Below are 22,854 nucleotides of genomic sequence, written 5' to 3' on the forward strand. Positions count from 1 at the left end.
AAGGCAAGTGGATGTCTAGGAAAGAGTATTCCAGGCAGAGGAAATCACCAGTGCAAAGGCCCTGGGGCAGCAATGTGCTTGGCATTTAATTAAAAGGAGGTCAGTGTGTCTGGAGAGTGGTGATCCTGGTCAAAAAGTGGGGAGATGGGGAGGAGAGACTGGCATGGCTGGATCATTGAAAGCCTGTCGGTCAGGGTGCTCGGCTCCTACTCAGAGGGAAAGAAGTCCTGAGCAGAGGACGGACGCAATCCTTTAGGGATTTTGGAAGGTCTATCTGGCTGCTGGTGGAAAACACATGGGAAGGAGACAGGAGTGGGAACTGGGAGGTCAGACAGGAGGCTGTTGAGTGTCTGTGCCAGGTCCTGGGGACCCAGGCGTGAGACAGGCACCGGATCTGTTCCCAGGAACTGAGTGACTAGTGGGGAAGACAGATCTTAATTAACCGGCTTCAGTAATGAACACAAATGGGACCAAAAGAGAAGAAACACCGTCCCCTTAGAGCACGTAACAAACGAATATGGCCACTTCAGGGTAATCAGGGCAGGCTTCACTGAGGAGGTGACCTCTTGAATGGAGCTCTGAAGGTTGATTCAGAGTTAACAAGCTAACAAGATGTGCAAGGGTGCTGAGGCAGAAGGGGAACTACAGCAGGACAAGCCCAGTCCAACAGGTCCAGGGAGGAGGCCCCCTGTCTTTACGAGTGATGCTCAAGGCTGACCTCTGAGTAGAAGACCTAGGGAGCCCCTGAATCCGATTGAGAAAGAAGAAGGTTCCCTAGGGCCTACCTGGGGGTGGAGGGTGTAGGCAGCCTCCAGCAGATACTGTTGGAGCCCCCGGTCCTGCTTCTTCAGGGTCATAGCTGCTAACACAGGCACCCAGAGCAGGTAGGGCTGGTCGGGCGCCGGCCAGAGCATCTCAGCGCAGAGCTGCCAGCCCCAGGTGTGGGATGCTGTGAGGAGGGGAGCAGGCAGCACCTGTCAGGAGAGAGCTGAGGGCTCCAGGCGGGGCCACGGATGCTCCCATCAGCAAGAAAGAGCATCTCCACATTCTTCGGAGAAACAGTATTATTTAGTCATTAATCATAGCAGGTGGTGCTGTGTAGACCAGGGTTTCTCAGCTTTGGCATTCTCAACACGTGGCCTGGATAATTCCTTGTTGTGGGGGACTGCCCTGGGCTCGACCCACTAGATGCCTTCAGCACCTCCCACACCAGTATGACAACCAGCGATGTCTCCGGACATTGCCACCTGTCCCCTGGCTGGGGGGGAGGGTCAAAATCATCCCTGGTTCAGGACCCCTCGTGTAGACTATCAGAATATCCGGCAGTATGATATAGGACACAGGCTCTGGAGCAAGAAAGGCTGGATCCGCATTCCCGTTCTGCCAATGCCCCACTGTGTGACTTTGGGCAAGTTACCTAACATCTCAGTGCTTTGGTGTTTCTCATCTGTCCACTGGGACTGAAAATAGATCCAGGCCCATGGTGTAGCTGGGAGGATTTATAACTCAGTGAGTGTTCAGGACACTGTTTAGCCTAAAGGAGTAACTTAAGTAGGCCCCTCCCCCACCCTATCACCCTATCCCCCAAATGATTGCAAGATCTGCGACTGTTTGATCTACCTCCTGCTCTTCCTTCTCAATTTTGTTGCCTTTCAACCTGATATTATCATCAAAGAGTTGTCTTATGCTATTACAATATGCAGTTCAGGACTTCCCTGGTAGTCCAGTGGTTAAGAATCCACTTGCCAATGCAGTGGACACAGGTTTAATCCCTGGGTTGAAAAGATCCCACATGCCACGGGGCAAGTAAGCCCGAATGCCACAACTGCTGAGCCTCTGTTTTGGGGCCCTCACTCTGCAACAAGAGAAGCCACCAGAGCGAGAAGCCCATGCACCACAAGCAACAGCAGCCCCACTCACCACAGCTGAAGAAAGCCTGCGTGCAGCCGCAAAGACCCAGCGCAGCCAGAAATACATACATATATACATACGTTAAAAAAGGAAACGCAAAAAAATCTACTAAAAAATGCCCTTCTTTACAGACTTCAAAAGTTACGGGATATCTCGGTATTTTACTAAACCAGGCGTTGGCAAACGTTTTCAGTAAATGGCCAGATGGTAAATACTTGAGGTTTTGCTGGTCACACATCCATGACCACAGTTTGCTGTTACTCAGCTCTGCTGTTGTTGAAGAAAAGCCACAGACAACGGGAGTGGCTCTGCACCAATAAAACTTCATTTCTGGGCACTGAAATATGGATTTCACAAATTTCTCACATGTTCTGAAATAGTCTTCTTTTGATTATTTTTTCAGCATTTGGAAATGTAAAAGTCTATTCTTAGTTCAAAGGCTGTTATAATAAGCCATCCTCCTACTGTTGGATATTTGAGTTGCCGCCTTTTTTTTTTTTTGCTCTGTAAATAATGATGAAACAAACATCTTGTGCATTCGGCACTTTTAAAGTGATTTTGGCTTATTTTCATAAGGTATAGGGAAGGCTTCCCACGTGGTGCTAGTAAGGAACCCACCTGCCAATGCAGGAGATACAAGAGACGTGGGTTCAATCCCTGGGTTGGGAAGATCCCCTGGAAGAGGTAATGGCAACCCACTCCAATATTCCTGCCTGGAAAATTCCATGCACAGAGGAGCCTGGCAGGATACAGTCCGTGGGGCCACAAAGAGTTGGACAGGACTGAGTGACTGAACACACAGTGTCTAGACACAGCATCACTGAGTTAAGAGGCATAAGTACTTCAGGGCGGAACAGTAGCTCTGGAGTTTGGAGCTGTTATCTTACCCCTCAGCCCCAAGATGCCCATCTTGGGACAATGACACGGAGGGCCTGCTGGCACCCACCTTCCTTGCTGGTACAGGACTGGGCCTCGGAAGGGCTGGGAACGTGACTGAGGCTCCTCACATCATCCCCAGTGACGAGATACAGCTGAGACCTGGGTGGGAAGGGAGGGAAGTGTGGTGAGTCATTAACATTCACCCATAAAACCACCAGGGCAAGGCGCTGGGGCAGGTCCCACCAGGAACAGGACAGGCCTTTGGGGCACCTGGCACGCTGGTGGGGAAGTCAGTCCATGAACACAGAGGGTGACAAGTGCTATGAAAAACCTAAAATATGGGATGGCATGGGCATAGCATCCACTTGGGGACACAGCAAGGCGTTGGTTAGTTGGGGGGTTTGGAGGGGACATTCTGCAGAGGTGATATATAGTCAGAGAATCAAAGGATGAGAAGCAGCCGGCATCCCAGAGGGAATGGCAGGTGCAAAGACCCTGGGGTGAGAATAAAGGGGGCTCTTTAGGAACCACCAACAAAAGGGTGGTGAGGGAGTCAGAATGGAATGGAGGGAGTGAGGGGTGAAGTAGTGGCAGGAGATGGGTGAGGGAGTGAGCAGGGCCTCCATCGGGCAGGGCAAGCATGTTCGCTGGGTTATCCTGGAAGCAAGCAAGGGATTTTAAATAGGGGAGGGGGAGCATGATAGGATTTAATTGACAAGTAAAAGGAGACCCCACTGGCTGCTGCCCAGAGAGGGTCAGGTGGGCAACAGTGCCTCCAGCAAGGGAAGGGAGGAGGTGGAGGTGGGGGCAATCGGGCTTCTCCTATTGCCTCTGAATCCACTGTTCTCTAAGTATCACCTCTCCAGGAGGCTGGGGACAAGCAGACCCCAGGAGGGACCCCCGGAAAGATCTGAGCACTGTGGGAGTCCCCCATCTCGGTCTCTTTCAGCCCCTATCACAGACACTCCCACCCTACCCTGACATACACACACACACATACATGATACACCCCACTCACTGCCATGGGCACACTGTCTCACAAACACGCCCACAGACATGCAATCACATACACAGACTCACAGGTACATTCACAGGCACACACACTCAGACACAGGCATGCACACTCTCATAGACACACACCCCCACACCAGCGCCCACCCTGGCTCACACACAGACACATTCACAGGTTCCCTCCCGGGCTGTGGGAACCCACCTGAAGCGGAGCAGCTCCACAACCTCCTCCGGTGTGTTTAGATGCACCCTGAGGTCTTGGCCCTTCCTCGCCTGGATCCCACCATCCAGGCTGGCGGTGCCGCGGACACCAGTCACCCACCTCAGCCCGGCCTGCCCCAGGGCACCCACTGTGCCCATCTGCGCTGAGATCTGGAGCAGGGCGCTAAGGAAGAAGCACACAGCTGCAGCCTATGGCCCCAGGCAACGGCCAAACCAGTGCCAACCCACGCACCACCCACGATCCCCCCGCCAGCTTCACTCCATGGTCCTGAGTCAGAGCGGCCCCTCCACCACGGCCATCACTGACCACACACTCCACGTGGGCCAAGCACTCTATACCTTGCCATCAAACCCTCACCATCATTAGCCCCATTTAACAGACAGACAAACTGAGGCTCACAGAGATGACACCACCTGCATGGGTTCCATAGCTGGGACATGGAACAGCCAGTCTGGAGTCCTGGTTGTCAGAGCCCAAGCCCAAGGTCTCTACGCCCAACAAAAGGCAGCACAGGACACCCACATTCCCCATGTTGGGCCCAGAAACCAAACGCAGGTCAGCTTAGTGACTGGGAGAGTCGCCCAGCAGGCCTGGGACTGGTGATAATTGTTCCGTTCAAAATCCTTGATGCCGTGTGGCCCTGGGTCAGCTGTGCACTCACTGTGAGTTCCAATTTCCTTAACCCTTAATGGGAATGAGAAAAGCGTCCACCTTGTGTGTGGCCACGTGGGTTCCTGTACCTTAAATGCTCCTCCCTCTCCTTCTCCTCCCACCCCCTCCCCCAAGAGGCAGAGGGGGCAGAGGGAAGAACGGGGCTGTGACTCGAGCTGTGAATCCCAGCTGCTGTGCTACCTTGGGCATGGGGGCTGTACCTTGCTGAGCCTCAGTCTTCCCATCTGTAAAGTGGGCACATCTGCCCAAGATCTCCTTAGCTTCTTGGCACAAAAAACACTCCATCTACAGTAGCTGGTATGAAGGTATTCAGCAGAGCAGGGCTCCCCCTCGCCCCAGCCCATACTGATGTCCCAGCTCTCTGCAGGAGGGGGCCCTGATCCACCTATCTCCCCCAGATCCGAGGAGCCAGTTACCTGGGCTTGACATAACCATTCACAGAGAAATCTGAGTGCCTCTGGAAGTCGGCTGTCCCTCGGACCCGGATGCTGATGGCCGCCGAGACGTTGAGGGTCAAGCGGGCTGGGAGGCCAGACATGGTGGGAAAGGTGAGCTCCTCCATCGCTAGGTTCAGCCTCCGGTTCACCTGCACCTCCTGGCCCTGCAGTCAGAGGACCGTAAGAGTGCACGTGATCCCCTTACTCACCCTTCACAACCCTCAGACGGAACCTTATCACTGCCCCCAGTTTCCAGACAAAAAAACAGAGCCCCCAAACCGATAACATAACCCAGCCAAGCCCATGTAGCTAGAAACTGGCAGAACTGGGGTTTGAACCAAGACAGGTTACTGTAGGTCATAGCCAGAGGTCAGGCATCCAGGCCCATCCAGGGTGTGGACCCTGCTGACACACCTGGTTCAGAGCACTTAGTGCCAGGCACACTTCACTTTGTGGCATTGTTACTGCACTGAGTCATTGGATTCAACAGCGCTATGAAGTAGATATTATTATTACTATTCTAGCATGCCCATTTCACAGATACAGAAACTGAGGCTATGGTAAATTCAACAATACGCCCAAGGCGGTAAGCAGTGCAGCCAATTTTTGACCTTGGGCAGTCTGGTTCGAAATTTCATGCTCTTGAGTTTGAAGGTACTTTAGTACTCCACCAGCGCATCAAAGGAAACATCATCAGCTCAGAGGGCAGGGAAGGGTCAAGCCCAGCCTGAGGTACCTTCAGGAGTTTGATGGCAAGCTCAGCCAGGTTCAGGGACTGGCGCTTCACGTGGCTCCCCATCGCCCCACAGTTCACAGAGCTCAGCTCGTGCCCGAACACCTTCATGCTCAGCTGACACTTCAGCGCCTGCCTCTCCCTGCGCCTCCGGGCCACCTGTGACCAGGAACAGGTCTGGCTTAGCCGGGCAAGGCACCTGGACCTCGGGAGGGGGAAGGGGCAGCTGGAGAGAAAGGTCAAGGGCTTGTGGGGTTCAGAACAGGGCTTGCAAAACTCATGGTCCAGAGGCAGAACCTACGGATATATTTTCTTAGACCTGCACAGTCTACCCAACACCCAATGCCACGTGTGTGTGTTTTAGTAAACAATAGAGGCTTTTAAAAATCCAGGCTGAATGTGACCCAGCAATAGAGCCAGACAAAACTGCAATTCAAAAAGACAGATGCACCCCAGTGTTCATTGCAGCGCTATTCACAATAGCCAAGACAAGGAAGCACCCTACTTTATCCATCAGCAGAGTAATGGATAAAGACAGGGTACATATATACAATGGAATAATCTACTCAACCACTAAAGAATGAAATAATGCCCTTTGCAGCAACATGGATGAACCTAGAGAGTGTTATACTGAGTGAAGTAGGTCAGACAGAGACATATGAAAATATCATATGATATCACTTACATGTGGAATCCAGAAAAATGATACTAAAGTGAACTTCTTTCCAAAGCAGAAAGAGTCACAGATATAGAAAACAAACTTATGGCTACCAGGGGGGAAAGCGGGGGGGTGGATAAACTGGGAGATTAAGATTAATACATACACACTGCTACATATAAAATAGACAATTAATAAGTACCTACCCTATATAGCACAGGAAACTCTACTCGATACTGTTAATAACCTATATGTGAAAAGAATCTAAAAAAGAGTAGATATACATATATAGGGGCTTCCCTGGTGGCTCAGCTGGTAAAGAATCCGCCTGCAGTGTGGGAGACCTGGATCTGATCCCTGGGTTGGGAAGATCCCCTCGAGGAGGGCATGGAAACCCACTCCAGTATTTGTGCCTGGAAAATCCCCATGGACAGAGGAGCCTGGAAGGTTACAGTCCATGGGGTCACACAGAGAGTCCGACACGACCGAGCGACTAAGAACAGCACATGCATGTACGGGAAACTGAGTCACTCTGCTGTAAGCCTGAAACCAACGCTATGTTGTAAATCAACTCTGAAAGTGAAAGTCGCTCAGCCATGTCTGACTCTTTGCGACCCCATGAACCATACAGTCCATGGAATTCTCCAGGCCAGAATACTGGAGTGCGTAGCCTTTCCCTTCTCCAGGGGATCTTCCCAAGCCAGGGATCGAACCCAGGTCTCCCACATGGCAGGCAGACTCTTTACCAGCTAAGCCACAACTATACTCCAATAAAAATTTTTAGAAAAAGTTGCAAAGCTAGTACAGAGAGCTCCCATGTACCTCACCCTGTTTCCTCCACTCTTAGCATCTTACATGACCAAGACGCACAGTGAAAACGAGGAAACCAAGACGAGCATGTTATTAACTAAACCTCAGACTTTATTCGGATTTCACCAGTTTTTCCATTCCATCCTCTTTCTGTTCCAGGAGTCAGTCCAATACCACATGGAGTTTAGTATCATGTCTCTTCAGTCTCCTCTGGTCTGTGACAGTTTCTGGGTCTTTATTTTTCATGCAGTACGTGTTCTTAAAAAAATTATTTCTACTATTTAAAACCTGGGAGATTTTATATAAAATCCAGATACCCAGCTTCTCAAAAAAAAGAGAAATGTTGGCCTGTCTCCCACTGCCTCGCAGTCTCCCCCTCCCCAAGAGGGCAACAGGCATTCAGAACTGAGTGGTGGCTGCCAGTGAGCCGAGGCCTGAGCTGCAAGCCTGTCTACACAGTCCCCGCCACGCCCTGCTGTCTCTCCAACGCTCAGGCCAAGGACTACTGTCACTCATCACTGCACTTGTGCAAAATATATCCTGCAAAGTGAATATATATCAAAAGCGAGAACACAGGACTTCCCTGGTGGCACAGTGGTTAGGAATCCGCCTGCCAAGGCAGGGAGCACAAGTTCAATCACTGGTCCAGGAACATTTCACATGCCATGGAGCAACTAAGCCAATGCGTCCCAACTACCGAGCCCATGTGCTGCAACTACTGAAGCCCACGCACCTAGAACCTGGGCTCCGTAACAAGAGAAGCCACTGCAGTGAGAAGGCCGAGCACCGCAATGAAGAGTAGCCCCCACTCACCACAACTAGAGAAAGCCCACACAGTAACAAAGACCCAGAGCAGCCAAAAGTTAATTGATTTTTAAAAAAATTTTTAAAAGAAACCTAAAAAAAAAGCCTTAAAAAAAGTGAGAAAATAATAGACCAACTGTGTTATACTAAGAAATTGTGGGACTGTGATTCTAAGAAAAAACATTTATATCCAGCCCACAACCCTCATTCAAGTTGCTTACTGGCCCCAGATTTAGTCCAAGAGGCTTTAAACAGCAGGGACCATGCTCTGATCATCTCTGTGTTCCTGGGCTGTGTTGAGGTCACAGCTGATGGTTAGTAAATAAGTGAACATGTAAGGAAATGCTTCAGTCACTACCTTGATCACCCCCAGATATACATGGAAATGACATTTATGAGAACAAAAAGGTACTAACAACCTCAGTATCCATTGGTGGGTAAAAGGTTATGTAAAGTAAGGTCCCCACCCACAGAAAGGGTATTAAAATGTTTGCATACAGTAAGTTTTCAGTAAGAAAAATACTCAAGTACTGGTATCAAGTAGGAGACCAGAGGAAGCTTACACATACACACACCCCTGCCCAGCAAGTCCACTCCTAGGTACACGTGGAACAGATGCATGCACATACATTCACCAAAGAGACATGTACAAGAATGCACTACCTATAATAAGCCAGAAACTGGCTTTAAAAATGGATAAGGAAATTGTCAACAGTAAATGGACAGCCCATCAAAAGTAACTGGATAAAGAAATTGTGGTATGTTCACACCATGGAATGCTATAAGCAAGGACAATAAATGAGCTGTAAGTACACACAGCAACACAGATTGATCTCACAAACACGCTTTAAGCAAAAGAAGTCAGACACAAAAAAGAGGATGCGGACAGCATTATTCACAATCGTCCTAAGATGGGAACAACCCGAAAGTCCATCAGTGGGTAAAGGCACACGCAAAATGTGGTTCGTCCATACAATGAATATCATCCAGCCTTAGGAAGGAATGAAGCACAAAATCAGACACATAGGTCAATGGAACACGTTAGAGAGCCCAGAAATAAATTCACACACCTAAGATCAATCTATGACAAAGGACACAAGAATATACATTGGAGAAAAGACAGTCTCTTCAGCAAGTGGTGCTGGGAAAGCGGTACAGCTACTTGTAAATCAATGAAGTTAGTACACACTCACATCATACACAAGAATAAACTCAGAATGGCTTAAAGGCTTAAACGTAAGACATGACACCATAAAACTAGAATATAGGCCAAACATTCTCTGACATAAATCGTAGCAATGTTTTCTTAGGTCAGTCTCCCAAGGCAAAAGAAATAAAGGGAAAATAAACAGGACCTCACAAAACTTGGAAGATTTTGCACAGCAAAAGAAACCATAAACAAAAAAAGAGAGCCTACGGACTGAGGGAAAATATTTGCAGATGATGCAACCGACAAAAGATTAATTTCCAAAATACATAAATAGTTCACACAGCTCAGTATCAAAACAACCTAGTCATAAAACAGGCAGAAGACCTAGAGAGACATTTCTCCAAAGAAGACATACAGATGGCCAACAGGCACATGAAAAGATGCTCAATATCACTAATTATTAGAGAAATGCAAATCAAAACCACTTCACACCATGCACCTTCATGTTTATAGCAGCAACAGCCAAGATATGGAAGCAATCTAAGTGTCTATTGAGAGACAAATGGATAAAGAAGATGTGGGACAGACACACGCACAATGGAATACTACTCAGCCATAAAAAAGAATGAAATAATGTCATCTGCAGCAACGTGGATGGACCTAGAGATTATCATACTACGTAAAGTCAGACAACGACAAACATCGCATGATATTACTTATATGTAGAGTCTAAAAAATTATATAAATGAACTTATTTACAAAACAGAAAGAGACCCACAGAGAGCAAACTTATCGTTACCAAAGGGCAAAGGGGGTGGGGAGTGATAAATTAGGAGTTTGGGATTAACATATACACGGTACTATATATAAAATAGATAAACAACAAGGACTTACTGTACAAAAGCGAAAGTGATAGTCACTCAGTAGTGTCTGACTCTTTGCGACCTCATAGACTATATAGCCCACCAGGCTCCTCTGTCCATGGAATTCTCCAGGCAAGAATACTGGAGTGGGCTGCCATTTCCTTCTCCAGGGGATCGTCCTGAAACAGGGACAAACCCAGGTCTCCTGCACTGCTAGCAGATTCTTTACCAGCTGAGCCACGAGGGAAGCTCCTAAATTTTGTAATTTTTGGTTGCACCATGAAGCATGTGGAACCCTAAGTTTCCTAACCAGGGATTGAACCCTCATCCCCTGCGGTGGAAACACGGAGTCCACTGCAGGGAAGTTCATGAAGTTCATTCAGGGAAGTTTCTGTATAGCACAGAGAAATATATTCAATATCTTGTCCTAATCTATAATGGAAAAGAATCTGAAAAAGTGCATATGTACACACACACACACATATATAACTGAATCACTTTGCTGTATACCAGAAACTATCGCATTATAAATCAGCTATACTTCAATTAAGAAAGGAATTACTTGTGCAACAGAAAAAAAGGATGAAGTACTGATGTGACACAAATAGACCTCAAAAACAGGCTCAGTGAAAGAAACCAGACACAAACGACCACATATTGTATGATTCTGTTTATAAGAAATGTCCAGAACAGATAAATCCATCGGGACAGAAAGCACACTCATGGTTGGCAGGGCTGGGAAATGAGGGTACGGCGCGTGACCGCTAACGGAGGTGGGGTCTCCTTGGGGTGGTGAAAATGTTTTGGAACTAGACAGACGTGGTGGCTGCAAAACGCTGTGAATGTATCACGTGTCACTGAATTGTATACTTTTAAACGGCTAACTTTATGTTATGTGAATGTCACCTCATTTTTTTCTTTCCACAAGAGAACATGTAAATGATTCCATGTACATAAAGTTCACAAAGGAACTGGATGTGACTTCTACTATCAACCAGATTGAAGTAACAGGGACTGGATTTACCTCCCTGTGTGGAGCAACTCGAAACTCAGATGAAACAGATTAAACAAAAGTTCCCAAGGCATTAGACGCCATCAGGTAATGCGAGATGATGAACCCAGGAGACAGGAAATAGCAAGGTGAGCCTCAGCTCAACCGCCTGGAGGGGGTTCAGGCTGAGGGGCTGGGAGGGGAACACAGTGGGGCAGGGCAGACTCCTGGAGTGAAGGATCTGGGAGCCTGGAGAGACCAAGGTGAGCGGACATTGCGGGGCAGAGTACAAGAGGGGAAAGAGTGGCACAGAGAACTCTGGAAGCCTCCAGAGGGTTCCAAGAATCTCTGTAAGACTGCATTAGGCAAGGATTTCTTAGATGTTAACACCCGAACACTACACGTAAAAGAAATGGATAAACCTGACTTTATCCAAATCAAGGATGTCTGCTCTTTAAAAGGCACTGTTGGGACTTCATCTGGGGTCCAGTGGTTAAGAATCTGCCTTCCAGCGCAGGGGACTTGGGTTTGATCCCTGCTCGGGAAACTAAGATACCACATGCTGTGGGGTGACGAGGCACACACACCACAACCAAGAGAAGCCCACCGCTGCAACTACCGAGCCCACGCGCTCTATAGAGCCTGGGTGCCACAACCAGAGAAGCCTGCACACCACAAGCAAGACCCAGCATGGCCAGAAAAGGACACCGTTAAGAGAGTGGAAAGACCATGCCACACACTGGGAGGAAATATTTGCAAGTCACACAGCTAATAAAAGCCTTGTGTTCTAAATAGATCAATTGAAGCTTGCTCTTAAGAAACCAACTCAATTTTTTTTTTTTAAAGACAAAATATTTGAACATACACTTCACCAAAGATGCAGGGGTGACAAATAAGCACATGAAAAGATGCTCAACGTTAGCAGCAGTAGGGAATGAAGACATGAGATACTACCACACACCATCAGAATGGCAGAAACTAAAAAGTCTAATCCTACCAAGTGTTGGTGAGGATATGGAGGAATTAGACCTCTCATTCACTGCTGGTGGGGATGCAAAATAGTACAACCACTTTGCAAAGCAATTTAGCTAGCTCTTAAAAAATTAAACATATGATCCAGGCATCCCATCCCTTGATATTTACCCCGAAACATGAAAACATACGTTTATATGAAGATTTGAAATGGCAACCCACTCTAGTATCTTGCCTGGAAAATCCCATGGATAGAGGAGCCAGGCAGGCTACAGTCCATGGGGTCGCAAGAGTTGGACATGACTAAACACAAACTAAACTTAGTGACTAAACCACCACCACATACATAAATGTGCATAGCATCCCTACTTGTAATAGCCCCCAAACCAGAAATAATGCAAATGTTTATCAACAGGTGAATACTTAAACAGACTGTGGTCCATCCCTACAATGGAACACTACTTGTCCATAGGAAGAAATAAACTATTCGTATACCCTGCTCGATGGATGAATCTCAAAATAATTACACTGAATAGAGGAAGTCAGGCCAGAAAGGAGCACATGCTTTAAAAACAGAAGTATATGCTGCATGATTCCATTTATGCAACATTCCAGAAAGTGCTAACTTATCTATTTTGACAGAAAGAGCATATCATGATAGGGGGACAGGGTGGAGCAGGAGGAAGGGATTAAGGAGCACTAAGAAACCTTTGGAGGTGAGGCATATGTTGATTTAGCTGATGATGGTTTCATGGTGTATTGCTATTGTTTTCCAGTCGCTAAGTCATGTAACTCTTTGCGACCCCATGGACTGTAGGATCCCCGTGCCTGCCAGGATTCTCTGTCTGTGGGGTTTCCCAGGCAAGAATACTAGAGTGGGTCACCATTCCCTCCTCCGGGGCGTCTTCCCGATCCAGGGATGGAACTCTAGTCTCCTGCATTGGCAGGCGGATTCTTCACTGCTGAGCCATCAGCAAAGCCCCTTCACAGTGTTTACATATGCCAAAACTTGTCAAATGGTATGTGTCAAAACTTTAAACACAGACCATTTATTGTAGGACAATCATACCTCAACAAAGCTGATTTTTAAAGAGTTACTCAGTGCTATTAGGAGTCAGAACAGTGGTTGCTTACCTCTGGTTATGGGCAGGTAAACCAGAACAGGGAGGCAGAAGGGTGCCTCTGGGGAGCTTATGAGGGTCTGGGTGCTGGTTACAAGGATGTTCCACTGATGGAAACACACTTCCAAGGTGGGCACTTTTCTATGTATGTGATATAGCAAGTGGCTTTTCAAAAGAAGACAGGCTAACAGCTCCCTGCTGAGATCTGGACCAGCAATGTGCTTCTATAAGGGGGCTGGGGGGTGGGAGGGCAGGGTCAGAGGGCATAGACACCTGGGTTCCCCAGTCCCAAAGCCCAAGCTGGCACCTGACAGGGGGGAGGGTGAAAAGAGGTGGGCTCAGGTGCTTCCCTTACCTTCTGCTGCAAGTCTCTCATCTTTCTGGACCTTTCTCCTGGACAAGCGGGGTCGGCCGGCTGCGGTGTGGGCCCTGGCTCTGTCTCTGGGGGCTTCTCCGCCTGGGCTTGTCTCTCCCCTTCCTGCCCCCAGAATGACTTCAGGCCAAACAGCCTGCGGGCCATTTCCTCGGCATTTTCCAGTCGGAGTCCCAGCTGGGAAGGAAAGTCAGGGGCTCAGGGCACAGTAACTTGTTCACAATAGTAACCAAGAGGTGTGGGGTTGGGAGCTTGAACAGAGGGCCCCAGGCTCCCTAGGGTCTATCCAGGCCCAAGTGTCAAGAGATACAATCTCAGCTCCACATCTGCTTGGCAAATGCCACACAGCAAGAATTCCGACCAATTCTTTGAGGCCTGGTTCAAATGTCACCACCTCTGGGAAGCCTTCCCTGAATTCCCATATCACCGGCTCCATACATTCCCCCTCCCCACCCCCAGCCAAATTTATTACCCCTTCCTCTGAGTGTCAAGCACATTACTCCAAGGTCACACTCAGACAAATTTGTGTGTCTATCTGCAAGATCTTGAGCTCCATGAGAGCAGGGCCCTGCATCTCACTAAGTGAACTCAATGCCTGATGAGATAGTTAATTCTGTGTCCATGTGACTGGGCCATAGGGTGCCCAGATATTTGGTCCAGTGTTATTACACATGTTTCTGTGAGAGAATTTTTGGATGAGTTTAACATTTATTTTTTTTTTTTTTTTTTTTTTTATTATTATTTTTTTTTTCCCAGTGGGTTTTGTCATACATTGATATCAATCAGCCATGGATTTACATGTATTCCCAATCCCGATCCCCCCTCCCACCTCCCTCTCCACCCGATTCCTCTGGGTCTTCCCAGTGCACCAGGCCGGAGCACTTGTCTCGTGCATCCCACCTGGGCTGGTGATCTGTTTCACCATAGATAGTATACATGCTGTTCTTTTGAAATATCCCACCCTCACATTCTCCCACAAAGTTCAAAAGTCTGTTCTGTATTTCTGTGTCTCTTTTTCTGTTCTGCATATAGGGTTATCGTTATCACCTTTCTAAATTCCATATACATGTGTCAGTATGCTGTAATGTTCTTTATCTTTCTGGCTTACTTCACTCTGTATAATGGGCTCCAGCTTCATCCATCTCATTAGGACTGGTTCAAATGAATTCTTTTTAATGGCTGAGTAATATTCCATGGTGTATATGTACCACAGCTTCCTTATCCATTCATCTGCTGATGGGCATCTAGGTTGCTTCCATGTCCTGGCTATTATAAACAGTGCTGCGATGAACATTGGGGTGCACGTGTCTCTTTCAGATCTGGTTTCCTCAGTGTGTATGCCCAGAAGTGAGTTTAACATTTAGATCAGTGGACTGAGTCAAGCAGATTGCCCTCCATAATATGGGTGAGCCTCATCTAATCAGTTGAAGGTCTGAATGAAACAAAGGGCTGCCCTTCCTCCAAATAAGAGGGCGTTCTTCCTGCCTGAGTGTCTTCAGACCGGGACATTGGCTTTTTCTGCCTTCAGACGGGAACTACACCATCAGTTCCCTTGGGTCTCCAGCTGTGCTGACTGCAGATCTGGGAATTGTCAGCCTCTATAATCCTATTGGTTCTACTTTTCTGGAAGACCCTGACTAACAGATGACCTGACTGATTCTCAAAATCCGATGGATGAATGAATGAGTCCTTCCTTCATTCCATCTACCTATCCATCCACCCATCTGTTCACTCATTCTTACATCCTTTCCTTCCGACCTCTCATCTAGATGTCTATGAGAGCATTGCAGAGAAATTACCAGAGGTTCAGCCCTTGGCAGATCTACGCTTAGGTGCCCGGAAGGTAAAGTTTGGATGCTAAGTCCCCTGTTCTCCATAAATTAGAAAGAGCTGGGATAGGGCACAGAGCACCCTCCCTCAGACAAGCTCCAGGGACCTGGGGCGAAGAGATGGAAGGGCCCCAAGGTATTACATTACTTTAAAGTTTGCTGGGCACATGACCTCAGAGATCATCCCTCTTCCATTGCTGCCCCTTACAAATCATTTTCCACATTCAAATTGCGTGTCACTCCCCAACTTGAAACCCTTCCTCAACATGGCCTTGCTCCCTCCCTGAGCTCCCATCTTAATATTCTCCTCCTGTTCTCTAGTCTATTTCTGTTCCTTAAACACACCAAGCCCTCTCTTGTCTCAGGAACTTTGAACACACTGCCCCCTTTCCCTCTGCAAGGTTCTTACCTCAGTTTTCCACACGGCTGCTCCCACTCATCCTTCAGATCTCTAAACTCACTACTTAAAGTTGCCATTGTTTTATGAACATGTCTACTCATTTCTTATCTGTCTACCTCTCTGGGCTGTGAGCACCAAGAAGGCAGGAATTCTCTCTCTCTTGATCATCATCATTTTCCCCGAGCCCAGCACACAGCACAGTGCCTGGCACATGTTAGGTAGAAGATGGAAACTATGCGGTTGATGACAGGTTCATAGATGGATGGATGGATGAACATGGAGGGATAGATGGATAAAAGTGTGGATAGATCAGTGGGAGAACAGATGAAGAGAAGGGTGGGTGGGGAGACGGACAGATAGATGTATGGATGGGTGGAAGGGTAGAGGAATAAATAGTGGATGAGAGAGTAGATGAAGAGACAGTTGGGATGTATAGATGAGTAGATGGAAGAGGATAGAAGAATGGATGGATGGATACAGATCTATAAACATATGGAAGAGTATGTGGACAGATGAGTGAGTATGTAGGTCTTAATAAATAGGTGGCTAGATGGGTGGATGACTAAGAGAATAAATAGATGATTGGGTGAGAGTGTAGATGGAGAGATGCGTGGGAAGGCACATAAATGGATAGGTGGATGAGAATGAAGGATAAATGACTGTATGGATGGGGTGATGGATAGGCAATGGATAGGTGGATGGATAGCTAAGTGGGTGCATAGATAGATAGGTGGGTGGATGGGTGTATGACTGGGAAGATAAATGAGTAGGTGAGAGGGTAGATGAAGAGAGATGGGAGGTACACAGATGGATGAGAGGGAGGGAGAGAAGGAGGGATGGGGGTCATAGATGTATGGATTTATGTATGGGTCAGTAGGCTGGCAACCCACTCCAGTATTCTTGCCTGGAGAATCCCAGGGACAGAGGAGCCTAGTGGGCTGCTGTCTGTGGGGTCTCCCAGAGTTGGACACGACTTAAGCGACTTAGCAGCAGCAGTAGGCTGGATGAATAGATGGGTTGGGACAGGCAGATAAATGGGTAGATGGAGGTTGGGGTCTGGGAGTACAAGATGTGGGAGTAGATCAACAGATACAAGAAGTGAGGGATGGAAAGATGGATGGATGGGATCGTTTCTGCCCCCAAGCCCAGGAGGTGCCCTGAAGAGACTGAAACAAGGGCCCCTCTTACCTCCAGAACGTTGAAGGCATGACCAAGAGCATGGATGGTCAGGTTGGCTGTGGCAGAACGGGGGAGGAAGGAGGCTGGGGAGAAGAGAAGGGTCCCCTCCAGGTTGGCTCCCAGGCTGCCTGATGCTGGAAGAGAAAGGATCAGTGCCCACCACGCCACTCACAGGGCAGGAGCTGACAGCCGAGGGGCTGGAGACAGGGCTAAACACACGGTGCATCCTCTCAGCCAGGACAGGAAGCTCAGATGAGTAAGCCTTACCAAGGGCAGAGAGAAGGTCAGGACAGAGGGTCACGAATGTACCCACATCTACTGATAGGTGGGGGGCAGCCAGAGCACCCCACCCTGCCCCCCAACTTTCCAAGTAGCTGAGGGGGGTTGGATACCTAACCTAGAAAGGGGTCTCTTTTTGATTCTGATAATCACAAGGAAGCAGCTGTCTCTGGTTGATGCTAATCTCCATTTTTAACCCGGGGAAAAGCAGTTCTCAAACTCACAGCCCTCAGCAGGCAAGAACCCAACAGTGTTTCACGGTCACTGCATTTCTTTTTAGGACAACCCTATTTTTAGAATTAAACTAATCTTCTGCTAATAGTAGCAATAAAAGGTTTTCTTTTATCATAACAGTAAGTTTAAAAGAACCAGTTTAGAGAAAAGATGGAAGTACTATTTCATTGAATACTATAACGTGACTCATACTTAACAATTTTTTACCTCTTCCATCAAAAATGGCAGGTGCTATGGGGATACAGAAAAAAAAAAAAAAAATCAAGCAGAATGGCATGTGAATACCTGGACATTTAGGAAACAGACATGGCCACATGTCCTCCGGAGTCAGAACTCCCGGGTCCCCAGGCCTTTGTGGTCCCCGAGGAGGACAGTGCTGGCCAAAGATGCCCATACCTGAGCGGAAGGTGGCATCAGAGTAGGACGAGTGTTTCCACATCTCTGGATGGAACTCCCGGCTGACAGTATCTTCAGGGATGGCCTCCCGGAGGGTCTGTTTCAAGGGGTCGTCCGTCTCCAATAGCTGCAGGAGGTGACTCCACACAAAGGAGCCCACTGGAGTCCGGTTGCAGCCAGCAGAGAGGGGAGGGGAGGGCGATGAGGGAGGACCCATAGCTGACACAGTACAGAGAAAAGACCCCTGGCCTCCCGCTCCGGGTCCTGCTATTTCTATCCACCAGGGGCTTCTCAGGAGCCTAGCTGCTGAGAACCACGTCCTTTTTGTAGACAAGCAGCAAACAGAAGTGCCTAATGGAACTTGGAAATCTAGGCTGCACAGGGCATTCTGATGCACTTTCCTGAAGGAAAGGGAACCCACTGGAGCCCAGTGGGGATTGGTCTGGTTTGAAAGTGTGGGGAAAGCCCTGGTTTGAAAGTCAGACCTGAGTCTGAACCCCAGTTCCATCACTCATGAGCTGGGTGACCTTGGGCTGGTCACTCCACTTCTCTGAGCCTTAGTTTCCTCATCAGTAAAATGAACTATATTGACCCATCTCCCAGGGCTGTTTGCACAGATCAGTCAAGGGCAAAATCTGGACCTAAAGGACTGAATATCTTTTAGGGTTGGGAAGGGGTAAACATGCAATCCGTGATGGGGACCCTCTGAGGCTCTCCGGAGAGTTAAAAATGAAATGAGTCTACTGAGGGGAAGGAGTCCAAGAGAGGATATTATTCTAATTGGGAACACCAGCCCCCTTGCTCATCCCAGACTCTCAGAATGCCCAGCAGGGGGCTTCTAGAACAATCCACCATGAAACAGAGCTGAGGATGTTTTTGTTCCCATCAGGCAACACACAGCCTGATACTGCAGGGTCTCTACGAAGGCTGCCTCTTGGCTGACCCCCTCTGAGGAGCTTGGCTCAGTGGTCTATTGATGTAGAACAACCCACCCCCCATCCCATCCCACCCTAGAAACTGCCAACAACAAACTGCGGCTTCTAGTAGCACCACTTCTTTCCCTTTGGGGGCTGGGGAGGTGTCATTTCTTTCTAAGATAGTCTAGCAGCATCACATCAGACTTTTAAACGTGTGTGCACACCTTTATGTTGGCTGAGAGTGTGTGTGCTAAGTCATTTCCATCATGTCCAACTCTTTAAGACCCTATGAACTGTAGCTTGCCAGGCTCCTCTGTCCCTGTGGATTCTCCAGGCAAGAATATTGGAGTGGGTTGCATCTCCTCCTCCACGGGATCTTCCCAACCCAGGGATCAAACCTGCGTCTCAACGTCTCCTGCATTGGCAGGTGGGCTCTTTACCACTAGCACCACCTGGGAAGCCTCTTACGTTGGCTACTTCTGGGAAATTATCCTCTGGCTAGATTAGCAAAAGGGTCTGAAGGAGGATAGACAGAGAGATTCATTTTGGTTGCTGTTTCTCATGGCAAAAGACCAGACAAAAAAATCTAAGCGCCCATCACTGGGGACTGGTAAAGTGGACTATGGTTTAAGCTCCTAGTGGAGCATCCCGCAGCTGCAGCTAAGAGCCCAAGTGCCCTGATGTGGAAAGAGCTCCCGGACACACTGATGGCAGAAGCAAGGGGCACAACAGTGTGTACACCATGATCCTGAGCTGCTGTTGTTACGGTGATAACACATCCATGTTCATACACGCACTATACATGTTCTGATGGGACACACAAGAGAATGGTCAAAGTCAGTGCCTTCAGGAAACAGGACTCAGGGATCAGGAGGCAAGGAAGGCGGCCTTTAACTTTCCATTTATATCTTGCTGTCGGCTTTGAACTTTTGGCGGCATAATCACAGCAGAGAATGAGATGGCTGCATGGCCTCATTGACTGGACATGAGTTTGAGCAAACTCTGGGAGACGGTGAAGGACAGAGAAGCCTGGCCTGCTGCTGTCCACGGGGTCGCAAAGAGTGGGACACGACTGAATGACTGAACAACAACAGAAGTAGTGATAATAACACTGAAAGTTAACAGCTATGCCTACAGCACTTACAATGTTCTAAATGCCTTCTCGTATTAATTCATTTTATGCCTCCTTTATGAGGAAGGTACTGTTATCCCCATTTCATGGATGGAGAGATGGAGGCTCACAAAGGTTTGGTCATTTGCCCAAAGGCACACAGGTAGGAAGTGGCTGAGCTGGGAATTGAACCCAGTTAGGCAGTCCCCAGGCTCTCAACTCACTGTGAATTATGTCAAATCACTGTGCACTAGGAAAAAAAAACTTTTTGAAAATTAGCTGAGCCTATTTTTTGAAGTTCTACCTGTTTAAAAGGAACGCTCTGACCCCCGAGAGTCGCAGACACTGTCCCTGGTCTGCCTTGAGTCTCTCTTCTTCTCCTCCAGGTACTGTGCCATGACCTGGCCAGAGCTGGAAAGGAGCTCAGCGACTTTCACCCCATTGTACAGATGAGGAAACTGAGGACCAGAGAGAAGCAACTTCTCCTGGGTTGTTCAACTGCCACAGGGGTGAGGGGAGCATGTGAGGCCGCTAGTCCAGATGGCATGGCAAAAGAAGGGCAACAGAAAGGGACGGGAAGACCCCTGAGGGGTGGAGGCAGAGTGCTCTGAAACCCCTGCACCCATCAGGTGGCACCCAGGCCAGCCCCTGGCCCCCCAGTGCAGCTGCTTACCCTGGGTGGACTGCTCTCCTGCCTGGGTACGCTGCACCTGGGCAAACACCTCCTCTCCTGGGCACCTCATCAGGGCCAGGTAGGCATTGATGCGGATCTCAGAATCCTCCCCGGCGTTTTGGTACAGGTTGTAGAGCATGGACCGCTGCCTCGGGCAAAGAGAAAGCCATCACCCAGAGCCCCCCCAGAGTCCACCCACCCCCGCCCAGGAGCGCCACGTCCCCTGTCCGGTCTGGCTCCAGCAGGGGCGCCCGCTGCTTTGACCCGCCTCTCCCAAAGCCTCCACTGCTCCCAGACATGCTCACCTGTGGCCCGACTGTGGGACGTGGGAGTTTGCCCAGTCACTGCTAATACCTAACTTCCCAGAGCCCCAGCCCAGAGCCTTATCAACTTCCACAAGTAACAATGGTAAGGGCTTCCCACGTGGAGCCAGTGGTAAGGAATCAGCCTGCCAATGCGGGAGATGACACGTAGGTTCCATCCCTGGGTCAGGAAGATCCCCTGGACAAGGAAATGGCAACCCACTCCAGTATTCTTGTCTGGGAAATCCCATGGACAGAGAAGCCTGGTGGGCTGTGGTCCATGGGGTCACAGAGTCAGACATGACTTAGCAACTGAGCATGCATACATGCAAACAATGGGTAAACAAGCGGGTGTGGCTACATTCCAAGAAAACATCATCTATGAAACATCTATGAAAACACCATAGCAACAGACTCACAGGAGGTATTCCCTCTAAAGATATTCCCCATGCCCCCCTTCCTAAGCGAGCCACTTCCCCTACCCCATGATTCTCTCTCTTAGCACCTGCTGCTTTCCTTCACAGCGCAGCCATCCACCCATCCCCCCCTGCGTCAATATTAATGAGCACCTATTACGTGCCCAGCAAGGTGCAAGGTGACAACTGTGAGCAAGACAAACCCCACTCTGTCCATCTGAAGCTTACATTCTAGTGCAGAGAGATAGACAGTAAGCCAGGTGGATAAATCATATGTTGCTGCATGCTAAGTCACTTCAGTCGTGTCTGATTCTTTGCAATCCTATGGACTGTGTCCCTCCAGGTCCCTCTGTCCTTGGGATTCTCCAGGGAAGAATACTAAAGCAGGATGCCCTGCCCACTTCCAGGAGATCTGCCTGACTCAGAGATCGAACCCATGTTTCTTACATCTCCTGCATTGGCAGATGGATCCTTTTCCACTAGCACCACCTGGTAAGCCCATAACTGCTAAAAAGAGAAAAATAGGGAAGCCAGAGGCCTGGGGGAGCTTGAAAAGGTCAGTTGCAGGTAAAACAGCCAAGGAAGATCCCCCACAGTAAAGTGATTTCTAAGTAAAAACCCCCTGGAGATAGAGGAGAAAAGCCTAGGGAAATAGAGAGGAAAGGCATTCCAGGAAAGGAGAAGAGCATGTGTAAATGACCTGAGGCAGAAGTGAGCCCTAGAGGCTTGATGATCAACAAGGAGACCAGCATGGCTGGGCAGGAGTAGTAGGGGTGAGGGAAGCAGGAAATGAAGCCAAGAGGTGCTGTGGGTCAGGGGTCAGATCACAGGAAGGACTCTGACTCTAAATGAGACAGGAGCCACTAGTCCAAGGGTCAGCAAACTTCCTGATAAGGGAAAGACTGTCAATTTTTTTTGCCTTTGCAGACCATACAGTCTCTCTTGCAACTACTCAACTCCACAATCATAGCAAGAAAGCAGCCCAGACCACACGTCAATGAACAGGCAGAGCTGTGTTCCAACAACACTTTACCTACAAGAACAGGCAATAAGCTGGATGTCGACCACGGACCTTGCTGACCCCTGATCCAGCAGGTTTGCAGCACAGATAGCTTATGTGTGGTTTGTCTGTAAATACACGCTTACTTGGGTATTCAATGAATATATGCCCTCCTACCCCAGATACAGGCTCTATGAGAACAGAGGCCTGGACACCTGTTCACGCCAATGTCCGGCACACAGTAGGTGCTCAGTAAATGCAATGAATGAATGAGTAAGTGAAGACATGAATTAACAGTGATTCAAGACCCACTCCTGCCCAATGCCAACCCCAGTGAAATAACTCCCAGGAGCTCACGTCTGCAGAGCAGGGAACCCTCCGGAAGGCTTGGATGGCCCCCAGTCGGATCTCAGGGGGGCAGCTCCCCAGGGAGGCATAAGTGCTCAGCCTGGGGGTGAGAGCCGTGGCCGCCCAGCCAGCATTGCCAATGGCCTTCAGCACGAACAGGAG

The 22,854-nt window shown here is 48.7% G+C and overlaps 1 protein-coding gene across 1 annotated transcript in view; it reads right to left on the reverse strand.

The window, feature by feature from the left end:
* LOC133063958 (uncharacterized) overlaps window positions 1-22,854 on the reverse strand; it is a 151,942-nt gene that overhangs the window by 105,712 nt on the left and 23,376 nt on the right. The window contains exons 12-21 of the mRNA XM_061153893.1: window positions 22,702-22,854; window positions 20,627-20,771; window positions 17,926-18,084; window positions 17,026-17,150; window positions 13,591-13,785; window positions 5,870-6,025; window positions 5,113-5,297; window positions 4,004-4,186; window positions 2,858-2,949; window positions 786-949 (exon numbers count right to left, since the gene is read on the reverse strand). Coding sequence (XP_061009876.1) covers window positions 786-949; window positions 2,858-2,949; window positions 4,004-4,186; window positions 5,113-5,297; window positions 5,870-6,025; window positions 13,591-13,785; window positions 17,026-17,150; window positions 17,926-18,084; window positions 20,627-20,771; window positions 22,702-22,854 — 1,557 coding nt within the window. The remainder of the gene's footprint in view (window positions 1-785; window positions 950-2,857; window positions 2,950-4,003; window positions 4,187-5,112; window positions 5,298-5,869; window positions 6,026-13,590; window positions 13,786-17,025; window positions 17,151-17,925; window positions 18,085-20,626; window positions 20,772-22,701) is intronic.

Source organism: Dama dama, chromosome 10 (assembly GCF_033118175.1).
Source record: "Dama dama isolate Ldn47 chromosome 10, ASM3311817v1, whole genome shotgun sequence".
NCBI classification, from domain to species: domain Eukaryota; kingdom Metazoa; phylum Chordata; class Mammalia; order Artiodactyla; family Cervidae; genus Dama; species Dama dama.